Here is a 23,398-nt window from a genome sequence, read left to right as displayed (position 1 = left end):
CGGGAAAAAATCACCATTCACGCAAACCACTTCATAATATATATCAACGCATTTGTGATCAGTTTATGCATCATCTATTTTTGGGGGGTTTATATCATGGGAAAAATTTGGCCCGTCGCTGCTACATGGTAAAGCCACAAATTTGGCCCGTCGGTGGTACATGGTAAAGCCACAAATTTGGCCCGTCGGTGGTACATGGTAAAGCCACAAATTTGGCCCGTCGCTGCTACATGGTAAAGCCACAAATTTGGCCCGTCGCTGCTACCGGGTTAACAACATAGAGGCCTACGGAAAGAACAGGTGACGGATGCCCTTCAGAACACTAACAACACAGTCTAGGAAGCGGAGGGAAGTGGAGGAGGCCATTCCGAACCTTAACCACAAGGAGAGTGATTCATTAGAAGATGTAAAAATGTCTTCTTGAAGGATAAACAGAGGTGGCCTTTGATCTCCCCAGGAAGCTGCAATAACCCTCATGGCCTTTGATGATTCTCTCTCTCTCTCTCTCTCTCTCTCTCTCTCTCTCTCTCTCTCTCTCGTTTTTTTCCAGTTTTCTTTCTTTTTCTCTTATTTTGTTATTGTTGTTATTTTTCTTTGTTTCTTCCTGTTCTTATTTTGGTTTCCTTTTTTATTTCTTTTTCTCATGTTTTTTTTTCATCGTTATCATTCTCTCTCTCTCTCTCTCTCTCTCTCTCTAATTTGATTACTATATTAAATTATGTTACGAGTTTCCTTTTTTGTGTTTCCCGGTTCATTTATTTCTATAGTTTTCGTATTTGTCGTTCATTTTATTCTATTTAACCGTATCGTGTCACTGAGAACGAACACACACACACACACACACACACACACACACACACACACACACACACACACAGAGCAGGTCACGGCCTATTCTGCCGCGCCATTAAGCATAATTTGTTGCTTATTGTTGGCGTCCAGGAGTCTCCCTCCCTGCCGTGTGGCCTCGGTGCAGCGGCTCTGGGCGGCGCGCGTTGCTTCCCTCATTGGCGGCGGCGGGAGGCGTGAGGCGGCTATTCATGGGCGGCCAAAAAGGTGGACATTTTTCCTGGGCGTGAATAATTGAGATGCGCGTGTCCCGTGAATAGAATAATTAATAGAACGTGAAGTGTGTGTGTCTGTGTGTGTGTGTGTGTGTGTGTGTGTGTGTGTGTGTGTGTGTGTGTGTGTGTGTGTGTGTGTGTGTGAGTGAGAGAGTAAGAGAGTGTAAGAGTGTGAGAGAGAGTGTGTGAGAGAGTGTGAGTGAGTGAGTGAGTGAGTGCGTGTGCATGTGCGTGAGCGTGTGAGTGTGAGTGTGAGTGAGTCAGGATGAAAGGAAAAGTGAAAGCAGCCCTCAGAACATTTTCAATTTAGGTGTTTCGGGCAAGTTGACACTCGCCTCGCTATTGCCACATGTTTCGTTAGTTTCTGAAGAAGTCTTGCAGCGTGACAACGGAAGGCTGGCGGTGCTGAAAAGTTCCAAAAAGAGGGCCCAAGAAGGCACAGGCCCACCTCTAATAAGTAAAGAAAGCAATAAGTTTAAAACGGCAAAAGAAAGCCGCGCAATAAGTGAAAGTACAGCAGGATTAGCGGGCTTTATTATTGTTTCCTTTTTTGTGTGTCCTTGTGCTGTCTCCTTTGCTGTAAAAAAAAGTGGGGGGGGAGGAGGGGGAAGGGGGGGGGGCGTCGCGTCGCGTCTCCCGGAGCGTGACATGCACGGGGCGGGTCGCGGGTCGTGGGTCGCGGTCGGCATTTCTCCACTGGCCCGACACGCAAACCCTCAATTTGGCGCCAAGGGTTTCATTATCCCGTCATCGTAAATACGGCGCCAGTTACTTACGCCGGCAATTTCTGGTCCATTAGCGGCGGCCGGGGCTCGGTGAAGATGTTGCGGTGGTCGTGGAGGTGCGAGGCTGTTGAGGTGAGGCCGAGGGTGACGGGAGGGCGGCTATTTCTGCGTCCTGGTGATTCATACATGTGGATCCGTTTTTTACACTCGCCAGTCGTTGGTTTTCGTTTTCTCTCTCTCTCTCTCTCTCTCTCTCTCTCTCTCACACACACACACACACAGAGACGATCCAAACTCCTATTTTCTTATGCTCTTTTCCTCACACACACACAAACACATATAGAAACACAGATACACGCATATACAAACAGATAGACAAACAGACAGAGCCCCCTCCTAACACACACACATACACACTCGAAACACCCACATTTTTTTTTCTTGTTATCTCCAGCATTGTCACTGTCGCCGAGGCTTCTCACCTTAATTGCTACAGTCCCCCTTCCTTTATAGTCCCCTTCACGACCAGCCGCCACCACCATCACCTCCACGCGTTGAGGTTTTCCATTCTCGAAGTTAAAATGTCTCTGCGCCCCCTCCCTCCTCCCCCCCCTCCCACGCATTTCACCCCCCTCGTCACATTCCACTTCACCTCGCTCCCCAACCGCGATTCTGAAGAAGTGTCTCTTTTTTTTATATAATTGGGCCTCAAAGACTTGAAACTATGTGCTGAAGGAGTTTGTTTACTGTTATTTAGTGTAGGGAATTTTCGTCTTTTTTTTTCTTTTTTTGGGGGGCGGGGAAGTGATGATTGTGTGTGTGGGGGGGGGTTGTGAGTGTGTGTGTGTGTGTGTGTGTGTGTGTGTGTGTGTGTGTGTGTGTGTGTGTGTGTGTGTGTGTTATTTTTTGCGTATATGTGCTCCAGTGTGCTTTGGTTCGTATGTGCATGCGTGCGTGTGTGCATGCTTGATGGATCCCTATGTGAGAACGTGTATTTTTGCCTTTTTGCCTGGATCTCCTGTTTATCGAGCCTGGGGCATGAACGGCCGTGAGTCATGCATGCGTTCACTCTTTCAACGCTTTCTTCTTGGACTGTGAGTGTAGCCAAGCACCGGATGTGACTATTGCTTCATGTTAATACTCCTTGTACGTGTGCCTGTCTGTGGTTGTGTTTTAAGCGTTGATAAGGTCAGTGTTGGGTTGTGTTTTTGCATTTGTTTTATTTTATTTCTTTTAACGCTTTCTTCTTGAACTGTGAGTGTAGCCAAGGACCCGATGTGACTATTGCTTCATCCTAAAACCCCTTTCTTGTACGTGTGCCTGTCTGTTTTGTGTTTTAAGCGTTGATAAGGTCAGTGTATGGTTGTGTTTTTGCATTTGTTTTATTTTATTTCTTTTAACGCTTTCTTCTTGGACTGTGAGTGTAGCCAAGCACCCGATGTGACTCTTGCTTCATATTAATACTCCTTTCTTGTACGTGTGCTCGTCTGTGTTTGTGTTTGTGTTTGAAGCCGAGAAACACGTACGCAAGTGACATGGGCAAGATGGTATTTCACGACAGATTCTTCGTGAAAAATGCTGATTAGGAAACACACAAGGAAATGAATCAGTCCCTTGGCAAAAAGAATAAAGGAATGAGGGAATCACGCAAGCTGTCATGACGAATCACTGGAGTACGCAGAGGTTACTGTCCTTGGCTGCGTGCACGAGGTAGCTCCAAAATTATCGTACTCAGGGCCTTGCATTTTCGTAGTTTCTGACCGATAACTATAGCAAAGAAGAACGAAAACCAACAATATTCAACAGTTTTAACGATAACTTTCATTTTCTACCTTTATTTGTGAGGTTACGACAGTCTTGAAGCGTAAAAATGATAAATGGAATGTTCAGAGTACGACAGTTTGGCAACGCTGGGTGGCTCTTCCCCTCCTCCCCTCAGCCCTTCACCTTATCGGCCTCTCTTCGGTTCACTGCGCCATTTCTCTCTTCGCTCATGTTTTTCTTCCTGAGGGCGACGTCCAGCTCTAGTCCAGTTCTTTCTTTTACTGCAGCAAGTTCCTATTAATGTCTTCTTTTGTCTAATTTACTGTTTTTTTATCGCGACACTGTTATGAGTCGGTGAATCTGTCTATAATTGCAAAACTGGATCACATGATATCCTGGTGGCCATGAGCGTAACTATAAGCGTCCCTCTACAGTTTATGTCCATCAAATTAGTAACCATTCCTAGACAACTTAACATTAGGAGGCATGGCGAGAGTGAAAGAAATTCCATCAGTGAAAGTATTTGCTGTTTTTTGACGCTCCACACTATTATATAAGTTTGGGGGGAAAAGAAAGAGCAGTTGGTGGATGGTCTTAGAATATGGATGAAGTTTCTGCTTGTTTATTTACAGAAGTTTAGATAGTTTAATGGCTACAAAGTAAACAATGAAATAATACTTTTTGAATTCTGTTGTGAGAGAGAGAGAGAGAGAGAGAGAGAGAGAGAGAGAGAGAGAGAGAGAGAGACGAGAGAGAGACGAGAGAGAGACGAGAGATTCTAACCAAACATCCCACGTACAATTTGAAGTTATCTGATACCCGAGTTCGATCAGTGGTTCGCTCTCTCTATCTTAATGAGGTCTTGGGATGGAGGAGATTAGGTGCTCGGGCGGGTCTTGGTAAAGTCAGACTGTATAGGCGATCTTGTGAGGCTGCAGATGTTGAGATGAAGGAGAGGCAGATGGAAGGGTCACTGAGGGCTAACTTGACCCTCTGTTTACTTTTGCTACTGGTGATAGGAAGACGTACAGTAGAGAGTAAGATAATTGTAAGCAGTAAGATAGTAGAAGAGGATTATGCTACATGAACTATTATCTCTGCTTGTCAAAGGAAGGAAAAACATAGATATATAGAGAGGTGGAAAGGTGAGTAAGCTTGATAGTAAAGAGGTAGAATGGTAGACCGTTAGGAAAATAGATAAGTATTGATAAATGGGAAGACATAGATAAGGAATGAAATATAATACGTATATGTAAAGTGATATGCAGGTTGACAGGTAAGCAAAGAGACATAAACGTACTTTGATGGTTTAATAAAAATAGGTTGATAAAAGGTATAGGATTTGGTAGGTAGATGGGTAGAAAGGTTAAAAGACAGACAGGCACACAAATAGGTAGATGGGAGGGTATATATTATGTAGATTGGTTGGTAAAGGTCTAGGATAGGTAAATAGGAAGATGAAGAGAGAGAGAGAGAGAGAGCGAGAGCGAGAGCGAGAGAGAGAAGATAGACAGTCAGACACAGAAAAAGAGAGAAAAAGAAGAAGAAAAAAAAGAAGAGAAAAATGAAAAAGAGAAAGAAAAAGAGAAAGGAAAAAAATAAGAGAGAAAGAAAGAGAGAAAAAGAAAAAAAGAGAAAAAAAAGAGAGAAAAGGAAAAGAGAAGAAGAAGAGAACGAGAGAAAGAGAGAAAGAGAGCTCGCTAGGTGGACGGGCGGGTGGGCGGGTGAGTAGGAAGGCTAGCAGCTCAGTGGCACTATCGGGAACAGCCAATATTTGTCAGCCTTTCCGTCTCATTTCCTGATCCCCGCCGCCGCTGTGCCCGCCGCGCCGCCTAACGCCTCTCCCTTTCCTCCCCCGCCGCGTCACTCTCTCAGAACGGCTTCCTTGATGCTCCCGACGAACCCATTCCAGCCGCCCCGATATGACTCTTGGTCCGTCATATCATAAAACCCCTTAACTGTACGTGTGTTTGTCTGTGTTTTAAATGTTGATAAGGTCAGAGTAGGGTTGTGTTTTTTGGCTTTTGTTTAGTTAGGTTGTTTAGGTTTATTTCTGGTTAATGTTTAGGACGGAAAAGTTAAAATAATTTGGTCTACTTTTTTTGGTTTCATCTACAAACTTCCCTCTTGTGCGTGTGTTTGTCTGTGTCTGTGTTTTAAATGTTGATAAGGTCAGAGTAGTGTTGCGTTTTTGGCTCTTGTGTTGTTTAGGTTGTTTATTTCTGGTTAATATTTAGGACGGAAAAGTTAAAATAATTTGGTCTTCTTTTTTGGTTTCATCTACAAACTTCCCTCTTGTGCGTGTGTTTGTCTGTGTCAGTGTTTTAAATGTTGATAAGGTTGGACTAGGGTTGTGTTTTCTTCTTTTTATTTTCTTAAGTTAGTTGTTTGTGTTTATTTTTATAGGATGGAAAAGTTAAAATGATTTGGTCTTCTTATTTGGCTTAATCTACAAACTCCTTTCCTGTACGTGTGTTTGTCTGTGTTAGTGTTTTAAATGTTGACAAGGTCAGAGTAGGGTTGTGTTTTATTCTTTTTTGTCTTGTTAGGTTTGTTGTTTCTGGTTATTTTTGGAACGGGATAAGTTAAAATATAATTGATCTATTTTTGGTAAGATTTGAGTTAGGTTGTGTTTTTGGTTTTATGAGGTTGTTTATGTACTTCTGGTTATGTCCGGGTCGGAAAAGTTAAAACAGAATCGGGGGCTTGGAGTCGTGTTTGTTTTATGAATTTGTGTGCGTGTTTTAAGCTCTATAAAGGCAGAGTAAACTTATGAATAATATCTTATTTCGTCAAACTTACTCGTATTATTTTTCTAAGGTGATGGAAAATCTAAATAGGTGTGTGTGTGTGTGTGTGTGTGTGTGTGTGTGTGTGTGTGTGTGTGTGTGTGTGTGTGTGTGTGTGTTTAGCGTTCATTAGCTGAGACTATGTTTGTCAATACGTCATCTTTAATAGTTTACCTCTTAAATGTTAGTTGAGATGAATGACTTATATATATAATTGATGTATAAATGTGATATTCCTTTGGATGTAACATATTTAATAAGTCAGGAGAAAGAGAAACAAGGAGGAAGCAGAACTAAAATATGTTTGAGGAACGAAAGAGAAAAAAACATGTACGGCTGAGAGATATAATTGGGCTTATGTAACTCTCTCTCTCTCTCTCTCTCTCTCTCTCTCTCTCTCTCTCTCTCTCTCTCTCTCTCTCTCTCTCATCCGTCTGTCTCGTCTCTGAATCTGTTTGTCCGCGTATCTCTGTTCGTCTGTCTGTCTCACTGTTCTCTTGTCTCTGTTTGTCTGTCTGTCTGTCTGTATACCTTTGTCATTGGATGTTTGTCTCTGTCTGTCTGTCTGTCTGTCAGCCTTTATCTGCCTGTTTTCTCTCTCTCTCTCTCTCTCTCTCTCTCTCTCTCTCTCTCTCTCTCTCTCTCTCTCTTTCTCCCTCCCTCTCTTCTCCCTCCCTCGGAACAGATACAATTAGACTCGTCCAAGTATTTTTTTACCCGCCGCGTCGTTAGGGAGGGCAACAGGGTCCCAGGCGCTGTCGTGGAGTCTAACACCGACAACTCCTTCAAAATTAAATTGGACCCCAGCAAACTCCCTTGAACTAGGCGCCCGGCGAGACAAGAGAAAGACAAGGCAGTGTAGCAGCGACGACGTGGAGGTGCTTGCATGTTAAGTTGAATTTAACACCTTCTCGAGACTTGATGTGTGTGTGTGTGTGTGTGTGTGTGTGTGTGTGTGTGTGTGTGTGTGAGGTGTGTTATAGCATGTTAGTTTTTTTCGTTTTATTTTTTTTTTATTCCTGTTTCTTTCTATTTTTCTGTCTTCCTGTTTGTCTGTAATTTTGTTTGTCGTTTGTTTTTTTCTGTTTGTTTGTCTATCTGTCTCTTAGTTTGTGTTTTTCTTTGTCTGTTTGTTTTTCATTTTTACCTGTCTGTATCAGTCTGTCTGTGTCTCATTTTGTCTCTCTGCCTGTCTGTCTGTGTCTGTTTATCTGTCTCTTTGTCTATCTTTCTATCCATCTATATGTATATCTATCTATCTATCTATCTCCTGGGATATTTAACTATCCATCTATCTATATCAATCTCTCTTTCTATATATTTATTTCTCAATCTCACACAGCAACACAACAAAGGCAACATCAATCAACACACAGGTACACACTAACACAACTCCTGCCTCCCTCACCGCGCACAACACCCACGTACGATTGACACACTATCGGCATTGACTCAACCGACGCACGTTTCAACATCAAAAGCACCTACACTCAAATTTCATCTCACTCGGAAGCCCAGAATCCGAATATAATTGCCTGTACATATCCACGCATGCTAAATATTTACCCAACACGGCACATTGCGAGGACCTGTCTACCGCACGCTACCCCCCCCCGCCCCCGACACATACACCACCCACAGTTATAGTTTGTCCCACGCGTTACAAGCACAAGGGGGGGAATATACCACTTTAATCCGCGAGTAACAACAGTCAGCGCCATATATATGCAGCGGGCAAACACTATGGTGGAGGGGCGCAACTAAATATTCATAGAGGAGGCGTAGGTGCTGGATCCTGTATATATCCGCGCTTTTCAACACTCTCTTACTCGCTGGAATATTACTAAATTCTACCTCTTTGCTTTGCCCTACATAGAACAATTGTGCGTTACATTTGAAATATACTAACTCGGCATGCTTCCACCACCCAGAAGATCCAATTAAATATATATCAACATTTACATCTCGAAATTAATGTTGTGAATGCAGGAATATATGAACAGAAGTATGCGAAGGTTAGTGGGCCAACATATACACGGCGGCTCCTACAAACCAAGCACTCCATCTCCTCCCTATTCAAGCATTTAGCTAATCTTTTCATGGTGTGTATCGTATAGGAACTCAAAATATAACTGCTAACCTTATTCCTGTCTCCTACCACTAGACCAGTAAACCTATTCAAGCATTTAGCTAATCTTTTCATGGTGTGTATCGTATAGGAACTCAAAATATAACTGCCAAGCTTGTTCCTGTCTCCTGCCACTAGACCAGTAAACCTATTCAAGCATTTGGCTAATCTTTTCATCGTTTGTATCGCATAGGCATTCAAAATATAACTGCCAAGCTTATTCCTGTCTCCTGCCACTAGACCAGTTAACTAATTCTTGCCTGCTTTTATTAAATACGAATACATTAAACTTAAACCCATTTCTACGATCCCTATCCTGCTCTCTCATCACTGACACCTTATAAACACAACACCTGTCAGCCCGTCATGCACTAATTAACTTCAGCCACACACGACACGTACAAATGGACCGACAGATAACGTACCAGCATAGTGAGCTTACATACTGAATAGCCTCGTCATCAGCTGCATAACGAGCTGTATATAGGATGTGTTAGAGAACGCCGCATCACGAACACCTGACGGACGGTCCAAAGCCAAACCCACTCAACATTAGCCGTGAATGCAGGATCCATCATCGACAGGCTTCTCCTCCTCTGGTCCTGACAAACAGCTGCTGGGCACACACACACACACACACACACACACACACACACAGACACACACACACACAAGCACACTATGTCTTCGTGGTATATTATGTCATGTTTTCTTAATGTTTTTTTTTGTTTCTTTCTATTGGTCTGTTTCTGTTTCTGTCTGTGTCTAGTTTTTGTCTTTTTGTTCGTTTGCTTGTTTGTCTGTGTTTCTGTTTCTTTCTGTTCTTTTCTCTGTCTGTCTGTTTGTCTGTCACCTCCCCCCACATTCACACATACCCTTCTCTACACACACACACACACACACACACACACACACACACACCCACCCACACACACCTTCCCTCACGCACACACACAGCCTATCCTCTCCACACCTCTACCGCCACCAGCCATGACTTAAAGCTGGATAAACATGTCACCAAACCACACCGCCAGCCCGTCATGCAGGACACCAACCCCCCACCACTTCGTCCTCGGCTCCAGGGAATTTGTGGGCGCGTCCGACAAACACTGCGCCGCTATCATCTCCCGCCACCGCCTCCCCGCACGCACGCTTGCACGAACGCTCACAGCAGCACCCCAACCAGCCGAGTCTTGTCCCGCGGGTGCAATTGTTTGTGATAGTTGGTCCTCCTGAACTTGAGAGCGCGAAAATTTACTTGACAAAATTGAGTGAAAAAAATTATAACCTTCTTTACGATTCTGTTTTTTTCTTCTATATTATTATGAATCAGTGTTTTTTAATCGGATTTTGTACTCTCATCCATATTGCGTTTTGTGGTTAATTATTGTTGAGTTTTAAGGAAAGTACGTCAAACACTATATGGGGAAACTTATGTAAAGCTATGGAAACACACACACACACACACACACACACACACACACACACACACACACACACACACACACACACACACACACACACACACACACACACACACACACACACACACACACACACACACACACACACACACACACAGACACACACCTGTTCGTTAGTATTTTCTCAAGACATTTCCGGCGTCTTTTACCAGTGTTAGAACCTTAATGCAACACCTACACCCTCTCCACCCCCCATCCCCACACCTTCCCCCCCCCCACCACTCACCCCACCTCCACCCCCCCCACCCACACCCTCCCTGGCTGGATTCAATTACACCCAACATGGAGCCGCCACACTCACTTTAAACTTTTTTTCTCTTTTTTTTTTTTTATATCACAACTTAGAGGGCGTGCAAGTGTTTCCTTCCTTTCCTTCCCTCCTTCATTCCGTCCTTCCTTCCTTCGTCGGTCCATTCAGCTAATACCACCACGCCGGGCCATACGTCTTTTCTCGCCCCGAACTTTTCTCTCCCACTTCAAACTTAATTTTCCTTCCTTACGTAACCCTCTCAGGCTCGTTTCCACCTCAGTGCATGGCTTTATTGCCTCCTTTCATTCCTCTACTTTATCTTCCTTGCCTTCACCTCCTCGTCCTCCACCACCACTACCACTACCACCACAACCACCATTACACTGTACCACTTGCTCCACTACCTCTTACACACACAAACCCCCCCCCCCCCTCCCCTTATCATCCTCCTCCTCTTCCTCCTTCATTTTTTTCTTCTTTATTTCCAGCAGCCTTTTACTTCATTTCTGGAATTACTCGCCATTTCCTCCCTGCTGTTAGTCTAAGTGTTTCGCTCCGCTGGTAAGGCCTCGTTCAATCTTCCTGTCACGGTCACACAGTAGAGATTTAGTTGTAGTGGCGGTGGTGGTGGGTGGGGATGGGTGAAGGAGTGGTGGGATAGTGGTAGTAGTAGTAGTAGTAATAGTAGTGGTAATGGTAGTAGTAGTGGTGGTGAACTTGCAGTGTTAGCAAGAGGAGTAACAGCATCAGTGGTCGGGGCAATACCTCGTTAAACAATTACGGCACTGTTGGGAGGCGTAGTTAATTTGGGATCAGCAATGCTTAAAATAATTAATGTATCGGCACAAAAAGTCTACAGCAGGAGCTCCCCGCGCCGGGTCGCTGCCCCCTGGGCGCCGCGTGCTTCCCGAGGCTCCGGCAGCATTTGTAAATTAAAACATGATGAGCATTTCTATCCCCTCCTCGCCTCATTATCCCCATTATTGCAAATTTTCCACGTATGTTCGTGCCTGGCGGAGCAGCGCAAAAAGAAAGATAATGGAGTGCAGGAGGGCGGGGTCAGCTGTGGGCGGTGTCCCAGGAAAAGGACTCACGGGGCTGTGTTGACTGATCAAACACACTAATTTTTATTATACGACGCTGCTCTGTTTACCGCGAGGACAATGATCTTTAGCCTAGAGACAGTTAGCTACCATGATGCCGTCGGTGTTTCCTCTTTGCAGCATTAGAAGTTGGTCTTATTAAAGGGTGGATAGAACAAATATTAGACAGTAGAGAAATAGACATCACAAAGGGGTATAGGTTAGGAACAGTTTGGTTAAACCCATTTGTTGTTGACTTTTACTTCCACTCGCTTCTGACACGATTTTCCTCTCCTGCAGGTGGCGTTTATCGAAGCTAAAGAAAGGAGGAGCATCTTCCAGCAACAGTCTACAGAAGCTCAGCCGAGCATGTGTACCAAGAAGAGGTTTGCCGGGCCGCTCCAAGGCGGTCGTCAGGCGGCGTGAGGACGCGGGCGTAAGGAGTCAGACTTGAGAGCCTCCCAGTGAGTCATGACCGCAGCGTGATGGTGGGTGTGGCCGGTCCATAATATGTAATGAAGGTCCGTGGGTGGACGTGGGCCACGTCATGGGCGGTGGTGGGCCTGTGGGCGTCTGTCACACTGCTGGTGGCCATGGCTTCCCTCGCCGCTCTCTTCACTCCCACGTGGTTTGTGAGACACTCGCCTTCCCCGCCCGTCATGTTCGGCGTGTGGGCGTGGTGCCGCGGCGGACTTAACGACCAGCGCTGCGCCGCCGTGGGTCAGGGGGTTGGGGACGCTGACGGGGCGCTGCCCTCGGCGGTGTGGGTGATGGTGGGCGCCGTGTATGGAGGCGGCGGCGCCCTGCTGGCCGTCACGGGCCTGGCTGCCCTCCTCACGCCCATCCTGCCCACCACTCACGCCCGCGCCGCCCTCGCCCACGTCGCCGGCAACATTCAAGCGGCCGCAGGTGAGGGACTCATTATAATGTTTATTGGACATGTTTGTTCCGCCTGCTTCCTGGTGCAACAGGCCTGGCACGGTGTTGCTGTAGCTCAGTGCATGGCAGCGTGTGTGCATGCAGGCAGGTGACATAAAGACATGCATTTATGTATGCACACTCATGTACACATGCATATCCATCCATCCATCCATCCATCCGTATATGGATACATACCTAACACACACACACACACACACACACACACACACACACACACACACACACACACACACACACACACACACACACACACACACACACATGCAGGGGGGGGGGGGCAGCAAGGTGGTGTTCATTACCGCCGATGAGAGCCGCGTCACCTGCAGTTGACGTAGCGGCCAGCAAGTCTCGGCCGGCCGGCTATTGCTGTCTCCCTCGGCTGCCTCTTGTGGTTATTATCTCCCTCTCTTCCTCCTCCGTCCTTCCTTTCCTCTGTTCCTCCTTCCCTTCTTCCTTCCTCCTTTCATCATTTCTTCCTTCCTCTATCGGCACCCCTTCCTTCTATCTCTTTTTCTCTCCATCTCAGTCACTGCTTCCTCTTTCACCCTCTGCCTCCCTCCTCTTTGTTGCTCCTTATTTTTATCCTTCCCCCACTCCTCTTTCTTTTTTCTTCTTCTTTTTTCTTTTTTTTTCCTCTTCTCTCTCTCTCTCTCTCTCTCTCTCTCTCAAGGTCACTCTTTAAGTTCATCCTACCTCCCTTCTCTCCTACATGGTTAGTCTTTCCTTCTACCTTTCCCTTCCTTTCTCGTTCATCCCTTTCTTCTTCCCTTCTCTCCCATCTTTCCCATGCCATCCTCTTCCTCTCACTCCTCTACCCATCGTCCTCAACACTAATTATTCTATTTCCTCCTTCTGTTTACTCCGTCGATCTCTTTTTCATACTTTCTTTCTCTCCTTCCGCCTCTCCTGTTCATCTTGCCTTCCGCGATGCTTCACTGCCCTCGTCACGTGCATTTCAACTTTCCTCAACTCCTGACAAAATTATCGCCGCGTAGTTTTGAGTTTTAATGTAGATTTAATTAAATATTGAAGCTAGCAGGCAAACGTGCATGCTAGAGTGGTTATACACACACACACACACACACACACACACACACACACACACACACATACAGTAGTAGTAGTAGTAGTAGTAGTAGTAGTAGTAGTAGTAGTAGTAGTTGTTGTTGCTGTTGTTGCTGTTATTGTTGTTGATGCTATGTGGCAAGCGGTCACTGTTACGTTGCTGAGCTGATAGGAAAACCCGCATCTTCACACACACACACACACACACACACACACAGACAGACACAGACACACAGACACACAGACACACAGACACACAGACACAGACACACACACACACACACACACACACACACACACACACACACACACACACTGGAGGCTTAGCGTAATGATAAATAAGGTTATGCAATCAGGCAGCCTCCATACCGTTTGGAAGCCGATCAAACACTCTCCGTAATGATCAAATTAAGGCAATGGAATTAGACTTTTAGTTGCACGCGGAAACTCTTTTGATGAGACGAGTAAATCAGTGCTGAAAGGGACGAGTAAATGACTAAACAGAATAATATCACGTAATCAAAAGAAGAATAAAAGGTGGCATTTAGTATATCAGATTGGAACCTCAAGCATTGTTAGAGGGCAAGAATGGGTGAGCTTGATGTGCTTCTTGAAATTAGCGATGTTATTACAGGAAAAAGATGTCTTAAAATAGGCGTTCCTTTAAGAGTGGGTGAAAATGAAAGAGAAAAGTGGATTTTATATATTTTTTATTAGTGTTGCTCTGACTAAAGAAAAGTTGAAATTGTGGAGATAACGAGAATAATCATTGATGAAAGGGTTTTTGGTGAATGAGGAAAGTAGATGTGACTCTGAATCTGTGCTGCTCTGACAAAAGAGAAGTTGAAATTGTGAAGACATAACGAGAATAACCATTGATGAAAGGGTTTTTGGTGAATGAGGAAAGTAGATGTGACTCTGAATCCGTGTTGCTCTGACAAAAGAGAAGTTGAAATTGTGAAGACATAACGAGAATAACCATTGATGAAAGGGTCTTTTGGTGAATAAGAAAAGTAGATGTGACTCTGAATCCGTGTTGCTCTGACAAAAGAAAAGTTGAAACTGTGAAGACATAACGAGAATAATCATTGATGAAAGGGTTTTTTGGTGAATGAGAAAAGTAGATGTGACTCTGAATCCGTGTTGCTCTGACAAAAGAAAAGTTGAAATTGTAAAGAGATAACGAGAATAACCATTGATGAAAGGGTCTTTTGGTGAATAAGAAAAGTAGATGTGACTCTGAATCCGTGTTGCTCTGACAGAAGGTTGAAAATGCGAGGAAGGGAAAGCGTTGTGGTCGGCCGTGAAGCCAAAACTTTCTGGTCTTGAGTCGGCGTCGGCCCGAACGAGTGTGTCCTTTGATGCTTAATCGACTCTTGCCTTTAATTACGAAGGTGAGCGTTGCCGCGCCGTCAGCTTTTCCACGTTTCTTGTCCGAACACCTACATGAAGATATTGGTGAAGTAGTTTTTTTTTCTCGAACAGACTCTATAAGTATTCCTAGAAACAAAGCGTAATCGATAATGTTGCGTGAGGTAGTTATATGCATCATCCTGTCTTTACCATCACCCCAGGGGTCTTCGTGGTGCAGTGGTTAGCACACTCTGCTCACAACCGAGAGAGCCCGGGTTCGATTCCCGGGCGGAGTGGAATAAATTGGGCGGCTTTTTCGATACCCTACGCCCCTGTCCACCCAGCAGTGAATGGGTACCAGGTATTAATCGGGGGTTGTGTCCCGTCTCCTGGGGTCTGTTCCCTTCTCCTATAATTCCTTCCCCTTCTGTCTCTCTCCGGCATATGACCACAGATGTTGCGCCGACTAAACGAAACTTTCCAAACTACCATCACCCCAATAGTGGCTTTTATTTTTACAGCAAAGGAGACAGCACAAGGGCACACAAAAAAGGAAACAATAAAAAAAAAGCCCGCTACTCCCTGCTCCTGTAAAGAATCCGAAGAGGTGGCTGCGTGAATCTCAAACAAGTATTCAAGAGTGAGATTTTGAACCCTGACTTTAAAAAAAAAAAAAATCATTCAATTTGCCAATTTTCCATCTCCCTGCCGTCTCTGCCACCCCAAGGTCCCACTTGCTGCAGGAACCGATCCTTAGTTGGGCGCTGAATGAAAACAGAAAGGATGAAAAGGAATAATCTCTCGCATGGATGGAAGAGTCACTGGGACAGAAGCCGGCGGGGAAATGTTTGCTGGCGCATATAACCTTCTGGACGGCAGGGGCTGAACGCGGCGATTCCAACAAAGGCTCTTCTGTTCAGACCATAAGATTCCCTTCTCTTTAATGTGCGATTCAAATATTCAATTGCACGATTACTGAAAATAGCGTCTTGTAAGTCAGGCCGGCTTTTTTGTGTGTTTTTGTTGCCCTTGAGCTGCTTGCATCGAAACATAGTGAAGTAGAATTTGAATAGAAAAACAACATAAGAAAACAAAATAAACAAAGAAATTTATACACTACAGTTTGTATGTAAAAAAAAAATCACAATATTACTCCCAAGCAAGTCTTTCTCTGCGTTAGGTGGAGGACGCGGCTTGTAAGTCAGGCGGGCTCATCATAAGAAAATAAAATAAACAAAGAAATTTTTACACTACAGTTTGTACGTATAAAAAAAAATCACAATATTACTCCCAAGCAAGTCTTTCTCTGCGTTAGGTGGAGGACGCGGCCCCAAGAAGGCTGGTAGCGGCGAGTCGGGAACTTTGATGTGAGTGTTTGTGTGGAGGTCCGGAAGGCCGAGGCGAGCGAGGCGGATTAAAAAGAGACTCTGAAAGGATGAAAGGAAGGAAGGAATGCTGCAGGAAATAGGATAAAGCCGCGGGACTAATCAAACAGGAACGGCAGGTGAGGAAGGTGACTGAATGAAGAGTTGAAGTAGAATCCTGCAGACGTTTAGAACACTCCACTTGATTAGCGTCTTGTAAAGGAGAGAGAAAAAAAGTAAAGTGAGTCTAGCGTAAAACTAATTCTGATTCATTCCGCACTAATGGTTTTCGATAAATCTGCTCCTCATTAGACTCTACAATAATGACGATTCACAAAATTTACACTAGAGGAAGCAGTGATAATTTAGTGGATTTATGGCGTAGTTTTCAGTGGGATAAAAAAAACACAGGAGAGATAAACGGTGCTCTTTACAATGGAGTGCCTGACAGAAAGTTATGAGACCAGACAATGACGAAGAATGGGAGAGGAAGAGGAGAAAACGGGAAGAGGAAGGCGGGAGGAAGCTTGAGAGTGATGAATGGCGGGGAGGCTGGGGGGGGGGGACTACCATCACACTGTCCGACCGCAAAGACTCTCCCAACCAAGACTAACAACTCTCTCGGCCTCCCTCCCTCCGTGTTCTTCTTACTGGAGCAGCTTGTTGTGGGATTGTACTTTTCTTTACAGTAAGGGAAGCAGCTCAAGGGCAAGAAAGATGTAAACAAACAAGCCCGTTAAGCACTACTCCTGTCCTGAAGACCACTCATCAACCCGGACTCTAGAAGAAACCGTCCAAGGGAATCAAGAATGAGTTCCGGGGGGCAGCATGAGCCAAGCATAAATGGCGCCACTATAAAAATTGCCAGCGCCATGACGGGCTTGCGCCGACCACCAGGCCCCTAACTTTCTGCTGAATAGAAAAAAAAGACATCCACCACTGACGCTCTAATGGAATCTATGACTTGCACACCGTCATGACCCCAGCGTAACTGTACCGTACTGCTGCACACACAACGCTGCACAGACCCCCGCCTCGGAGCGTCGTGGCCATGCCCTGCCGGCCGTGTGTGTGTGGGCTGGCCAGGGAGGAGCTGGAGCCTCGTTTATTTCTCCGACAAGAGCACCAAACGGCCCCCGACGGCCAGAGTTTGTCCCCTGAGGGAGACAAGAAAAGATTCATGCTTCCTACCTGACCTTGCTGGACTCTCTCTTTACTCTAAGGAAAAATATAGAGAATGACTCCACTTTGGAAGACTCCAGTAATTGGATCTTTGGCTTGCAGGTTCGAAAAAAATGTATCGACTGTTTCTAACGTGTGTTCTCATGTTTTGAATGAACTCCAAAAACTTGTTGCATAATAGTTCAGATTTTTTTACTTTTTTTAATTGTTGTTTATGGGAATGGATAAATTATGAGGTCAGAAGAATATTAAGAATAGTTTTTATCATATAAAATATCAAGAAAAGAAAGCCAAGACTGAATATCAGATGGTCACACACATTAGAAATTTGTGTAGCGACTCAAGAGATCGATTGGCCTTCACTTCCCCGCGTGAAGCAAACACCTGAGCCACTCGCGGCGTATTTTGAAATGTCCTCAATGAATGCCATGCCGGACACTGACGGCCGCTAGTGTGTCCCAGGTGGCTAATCCATCCCGCGGAGGAAGACTGATGAGCCGAGGGGCACTTCCGATCACCGCTCCCGCTCCCCCAGGCCCTCGCTCCCTCCACGCCCTCGCTCCCTCCACGCCCTCGCTCCCTCCACGCCCTCGCTCCCTCCATGCCCTCGCTCCCTCCACGCCCTCGCTCCCTCCACTCACTCGCTCCCTCCACGCCCTCGTCCAGCTGGGTGGCGGCGGGAGACCTGGTCGATCTTACGTCTGGTCAGGGTTTTGGAAAGGATTCATACAAACAGAAACAAGCGTGTGCCGTGAACTAAAATGACGCTGTACAGTTATTGAACTTTTTTATATACGCCTTATCGATAATTTCCTTTTTAAAATCTAGTGTGTCATATCTGTTTCTTTTATCGTTCTAATTAGGAAACAGTAACAATTGTGGCTCTATAGAATATTGAGGAAAGAGCCTAATTGAAGGAAACTCTCTCTCTCTCTCTCTCTCTCTCTCTCTCTCTCTCTCTCTCTCTCTCTCTCTCTCTCTCTCTCTCTCTCTCTCTCTCTCTCTCTCTCTCTCTCTCTCTCTCTCTCTCTCTCTCTCTCTCTCTCTCTCTGTGGTAATCATGCTCATCTTTTTTTTTTTTTTCATGCCTCACCTTGTTCTGTAGTTCTTCAAGCGCCTCCATTACCTCCCAATCCCTTATCTAAGTCTTTTTGTTCAGTACTTTCATAAACAAACAGTGCCAGAACATCTTTTTCTTCTACTCCCCTCATACTAAAATGTTTCTCCATACACCATCGGCTTGCAATCCCTCTCACATAACCTCCAAGACCTAACTCCCCTCCGCCACCCTCATCACCGCCAGCGCGCTCGATCCTCGCCATAAGTTAGCGCTCTCCAAACACTCGTAATGCGACCCAGGGGCAGCGTGAACGGCGGCCCTCACCACAACCTCTCCCGCTGTTTATCACCGGAGGCCGACACTCCCATAGCCGCGTCGGTGGCGTATAGACGAGTGTAAACAGCCGTATGGACCGAACTTAATCAACGGGGCAGGTCCATTTGTTGCTCTGATGTATGTTCCGGACACAAAGCCATTTACTGAGGCCCAAGAGGCGGTAGGGAGGGCCGGGGAGTGCGTGGGAGAAAGGAGAGAAAGTGTGTGAGTGAGTGAGGGTTGGTGGGTGTATGGCTGCTGGGTGTGATTTGTGGAGTCGTAGGGAAGTGGAGTATTTGTGTGGGGCCTCAGGTAGGGATATCACCTCGCCCCTTGTGGCTATGGCTGTTCCCTCTACCTGCCAATAGTATCAGTCTCTATAAATAACGCAAAGCCTTGTTCCGGTGGGATTTACAGAGAAATGGAAAGGAAAATATGAATGGTGGGCTGAGGGATGTTGACCCTGCCCGCCCGCCGCGCGCTCTTTCCCAAATCCGTGGCAATATCTTATGAAAATGCCTCGTATCATGCCTTGCAAATTTTGGAACAGCCTCCACCTGTCTTACTTTTAGGATAAGCATATTGTGCGTATCTTTTTTGTTAACAATTTGAAGCTGAAATATTAGTGAGGGTGGAACAACCGATTTTTTTTTTTTTTTTACAGCAGATGTCATAAAAAAAGGCAACAAATGTTAAAAAAAAAGCCCGCTACTCACTGCTCCTAAAAAGAGTTAGAGGAGTGGCCGAAAGATAGGTCAGTTTCGGGAGGAGAGGTGTTCTGATACCCTCCTCTTGAAACTAATCTGCTCTTGAATTAATCTGCTCTTGAATTAATCCTCTTGAACTAATCGGATTTGTTATTATACAAAGTAATCACATTATATATACGAAAGTAAGCATTAAAATGAACAATATCATTTAGTTAAGAAGGCTCCATCAACGTTCGCTCTTCACTGTTAATGATATTCAGACATTCAGAAATTTATGTAGACGCATACTGAAGATTATATTAAAGAAGATACGTTTTCTTTCATTGATGTGCGAATATAGCTTCTAAAACTTCCTCACATCACTACTAGGAATCATTGAGGCAGCCACGACAGTACCTGCAAGCCAGTACCACACGATGCGAGGGACTTCCCTGACACGTTCCAGGAGCCGTATATAACTAGGCATTAATAGAACGCAATACAACACTTCCTTAATACTTTACTGCATCCCTCTCTCTTAACAACTACTCGCCAGCAACACGATACAGAACCTTACTCTTCAACTTCACCGCACTTTACCGCAACTAGACATCAAGAACAGACGGCATAAATTTCTAACCTCCTTCCATACTGAGGCTAAACATCAATAGCACACCGAACAAGACAATTCGTCCTCTTCTCTGCAGTCAGTAGTTGATCTGACAGAGGCCACTTACTCTCCTGCTGCTCCTTGCCCTCTCAGCCCAGTCTTAGTGCCTCTGTGGGTCTCCCCGTGTCTGCCTGTGGGTGTGTTTGTTCCCTCCCCGTGCGCGTGTCGAGGCCGTGGACTGCCCAGACGCGGTGTTGTGGGCCGCAATCCACTCTTCTCCTCGCCTCCATTCATCACACCCTCGCTTCCTCCCTTCCGTCTTTTCCCTTCTGGCTTTCTCGTCCTCCTCCTTTTCCTCCTTCGCTTCCTGTCCTTTGTTTGGGTTCATCGTTTTTCGTGTTCTCTGTTTCTACCACATCCGTTTCTTGTGCCAATGTTTAGTTGTGCTCTTTCTTCGATTTTTCTTCTTTGTCACCATTGCCAGCACCGCCCCCATCATCATCATCGCCTTTGCATTTCAATCATTCGACTTCTGCATTTCATATTTTTCATGTCTCCTTTATTTTCACCATCCTTCCTCCCTTTTCTCCCTCCCTCCTTCCCTCCCTCCGTCCCGCTCTCCTCCTCCTCCTTCCCCTCACACACACACACACACACACACACACACACACACACACACACACACACACGGTTGAAGTGAATATCAGTCTACGTCCGTGATCGCGGGCCACGGCTGAACGCCTGGATGGAGCGGCGTGAAGCCCGACACGGCAGCTGTTGGGGCCTCGCCGGCGGGGGCAGTGTTTCGCTTGCTGCCTCCCTCACCTTCCTCCGCCTCGCCGCATTTTGAAAGAACAGTGATAAATAACCTACAACCATACGCTAAGGTTTTTAACAAATTAATTCCTCAGAACACACACACACACACACACACACACACACACATGCGCGCGCGTATTTACTATTTGTCATCACCTGTCTGTGTGTGTGTGTGTGTGTGTGTGTGTGTGTGTGTGTGTTGGGATCATATTTTTGTTCACATTTATTGCAAATCAATGAGACTGGTGAGTGTTTCAACTGAAGCTGAGAAACTGTATTGCTACCCTGAAATTGCAAAGTTCATGCTTTAAGAAAATGACGCAGAAAGCCTTGCAACAGCTTAATCTGATGAGCGCCGCCGTGAGTGCCAGACGTGCACACACCGGGCGCCGCGTGCAGTGTGTGTGTGCCGGAGACGTGAGGTGGTTGGTTTACTCAGAAGGAAACATTTGTGACATGGAGCAAGACTTAACCCCTTGAATGCGGATTTCCTACAGTTAGACCTCACCAAGCTACTGGAATGGAACAAAAAGTGGCCGCTACAATTCAATGAAGAAAAACGTAAAGTCCTGCACCTTGGGAGGGGATATCCAGCATACCAATACCACATGGGAAACACTCCACTATCCACCACAGAGACAGAGAAAGACTTGGAAGTATATTTTACCAGGCTAACAGTGAAAACCAAATCCATGCCACTCGCAGCAGACGGGTTAAGATCGTAAATGTAAATCGGAAATCAAGAGTTCTGCTTTCCCCGTAAAGCCTAAATTTATTTGGGCTGAGTGACCTGACGTCTTCTGTGAGCGGCAGACTCGTGGGACACAAAACCCAATTACCAAACGCTCTTGCTCCGCTTCTAAACTTCGGCTGTCCTTCAATTTCCATCCTTTTTTTCCCTCTGGCTACAATGGTTATCGGTTTGAATAGTACGGCATCCAGGCTTGTAATTTGTTGCCCCTCGAGCGAAGCAAGCACTGGGCTGAGGCGGTCCTGGAGGAATTCAAGACGAAGTGATGTGTCTGCGCCGGACAGGTGAAGGAGCAGGAAGCTGAGGGCTCGGAGCAGCTGAGCAAGGCAGGGCCGGCGGAGCGAGGTCTTGGGTTGATCTCAAGGAAGGGAGCATTAATTATTTCCTATTTACTCCATTTTGTACCCGGCGTGCCAATTATCGAGTAGCGGAGGATGTGAGTCTGTTAAGGCGAGGTTATTATCCCTCCGAGGTCTATATTATTTGCTGAAAGAGCACTAATTGGAAGGTCGATGGAAGGAGAGATACTTGATAGAGAGGAGAGGGATAAATAGATATATAGATAGATAGATAGGGAGTTAGATAGATAGATAGGTAGATACAGATAGATAGATAGATAGGTAGGTAGATACAGATAAATAGATAGATAAATAGATACAGATAGATAGATAGATAGATGGGTAGATACAGATAGAGAGACAGACAGTTAGATATAGAAGGAGAGATAGCTAAGCAGACAGACAGGCAGATAGACAGACCACACACACAAACGAACAAACAGACATGCATGCAGACTAACAGACTTGCATAAATATCCAAGGTTACTGATTCCCTGTTAACAAGCACACCTGAGCTCTGTAGTTCGCTTGGCTCGCACTCAACATAGATTTGGTATTTCCTAATCATGGCTCCGAGGCGCGGCAGGTAGGAAGGTGCGCCGCAGGTTTGTTTGATGTAATATTCAATACCTTTAAAGAAAATTATGTGATGTGAAATGTGGAGGACAGAGGAAGCAGGGGTGAAGAAAGACTCGGGGGGTGGGGGTGGGGGGGTTAGGTTAGGTCAGGTTAGGTAAGGTAAGGTTAGGTTAGGTTAGGATAGGTAAGGTTAGGTTAGGTTAGGTTAGGTAAGGTTAGGTTAGGTTAAGTTAGGTAAGGTTAGGTAAGGTTACGTTAGGTTAGGTTAGGTTAGGTAAGGTAAGGTAAGGTAAGGTAAGGTTAAGTTAGGTTAGGTTTACGGGGAGGTACAGTTAATAAGCAATAAGTAATAATAATAGTAACAACAATAATAATAATGATAATAATAGTAATAACAGTAATAAAGGTGGAAAAAGTAAATTCGAAACAGCTAATACGCAGCCCCAAAACTTTATTCTTTCCTCCATTCACTTAAACTCCTCTTCCTCCTCTTCCACCTCCTCCTCCTCCTCCTCCTCGTCTTCCCCCTCTTCCTCCCCTTCCCCACTCCTTGGCCTCTTGGGGGAAGGGTTAACGCAGTAGAGCTATTCTGAGGAAGTCAAAAGTTTGGCGCTAATTCTCAGAGACAGTGTAAAACGAGGCAAGTTAGGCGCCTCAGCCACTCCAGACGAGGCTCCGTTGTGTCCTGCAGCGCCCCCTGCCGCCCTTATCTCCCTGGCAGCCCCGCGCAGATGTTTGTCCCCAGACCCGCCCAAGTTCACACGAGTTTGCCTTACGACTTGACGGTTCCGTTTCCCTGGAGCCCAAGGTTGTCGTGGGAGGAGGTGAAGGAGTTGGAGAAGTAGGAGGAGGAGGAGTCTATACCTGTGCCCATCGCGTAATTGTGTTCCGTGTCCCAGTGTCCCCAAGGTATCGGCTGTAAGGACCCAAGGGTTGGTATTATACGACACATTCGCTTCTCACTTCAGCTATTTCTAAAGGTCAAAGAGGGGGTTAGTCGGGTTCTAATGAGTGTTTCTTCAGGTTCACGGTACAGAGGAAAGGT

The 23,398-nt window shown here is 45.6% G+C and overlaps 1 protein-coding gene across 1 annotated transcript in view; it reads left to right on the top strand.

Annotated features, from left to right (window-relative positions):
- Positions 1–23,398, top strand: part of LOC127003818 (LHFPL tetraspan subfamily member 7 protein-like) — a 66,876-nt gene that overhangs the window by 21,014 nt on the left and 22,464 nt on the right. The window contains exon 2 of the mRNA XM_050870877.1: positions 11,587–12,195. Coding sequence (XP_050726834.1) covers positions 11,802–12,195 — 394 coding nt within the window. The 5' untranslated portion in view covers positions 11,587–11,801. The remainder of the gene's footprint in view (positions 1–11,586; positions 12,196–23,398) is intronic.

Source organism: Eriocheir sinensis, chromosome 26 (genome assembly GCF_024679095.1).
Source record: "Eriocheir sinensis breed Jianghai 21 chromosome 26, ASM2467909v1, whole genome shotgun sequence".
NCBI classification, from domain to species: domain Eukaryota; kingdom Metazoa; phylum Arthropoda; class Malacostraca; order Decapoda; family Varunidae; genus Eriocheir; species Eriocheir sinensis.
Note: the sequence above shows the minus strand (reverse complement) of the source record. Positions and strands in the feature narration are given on the sequence as shown.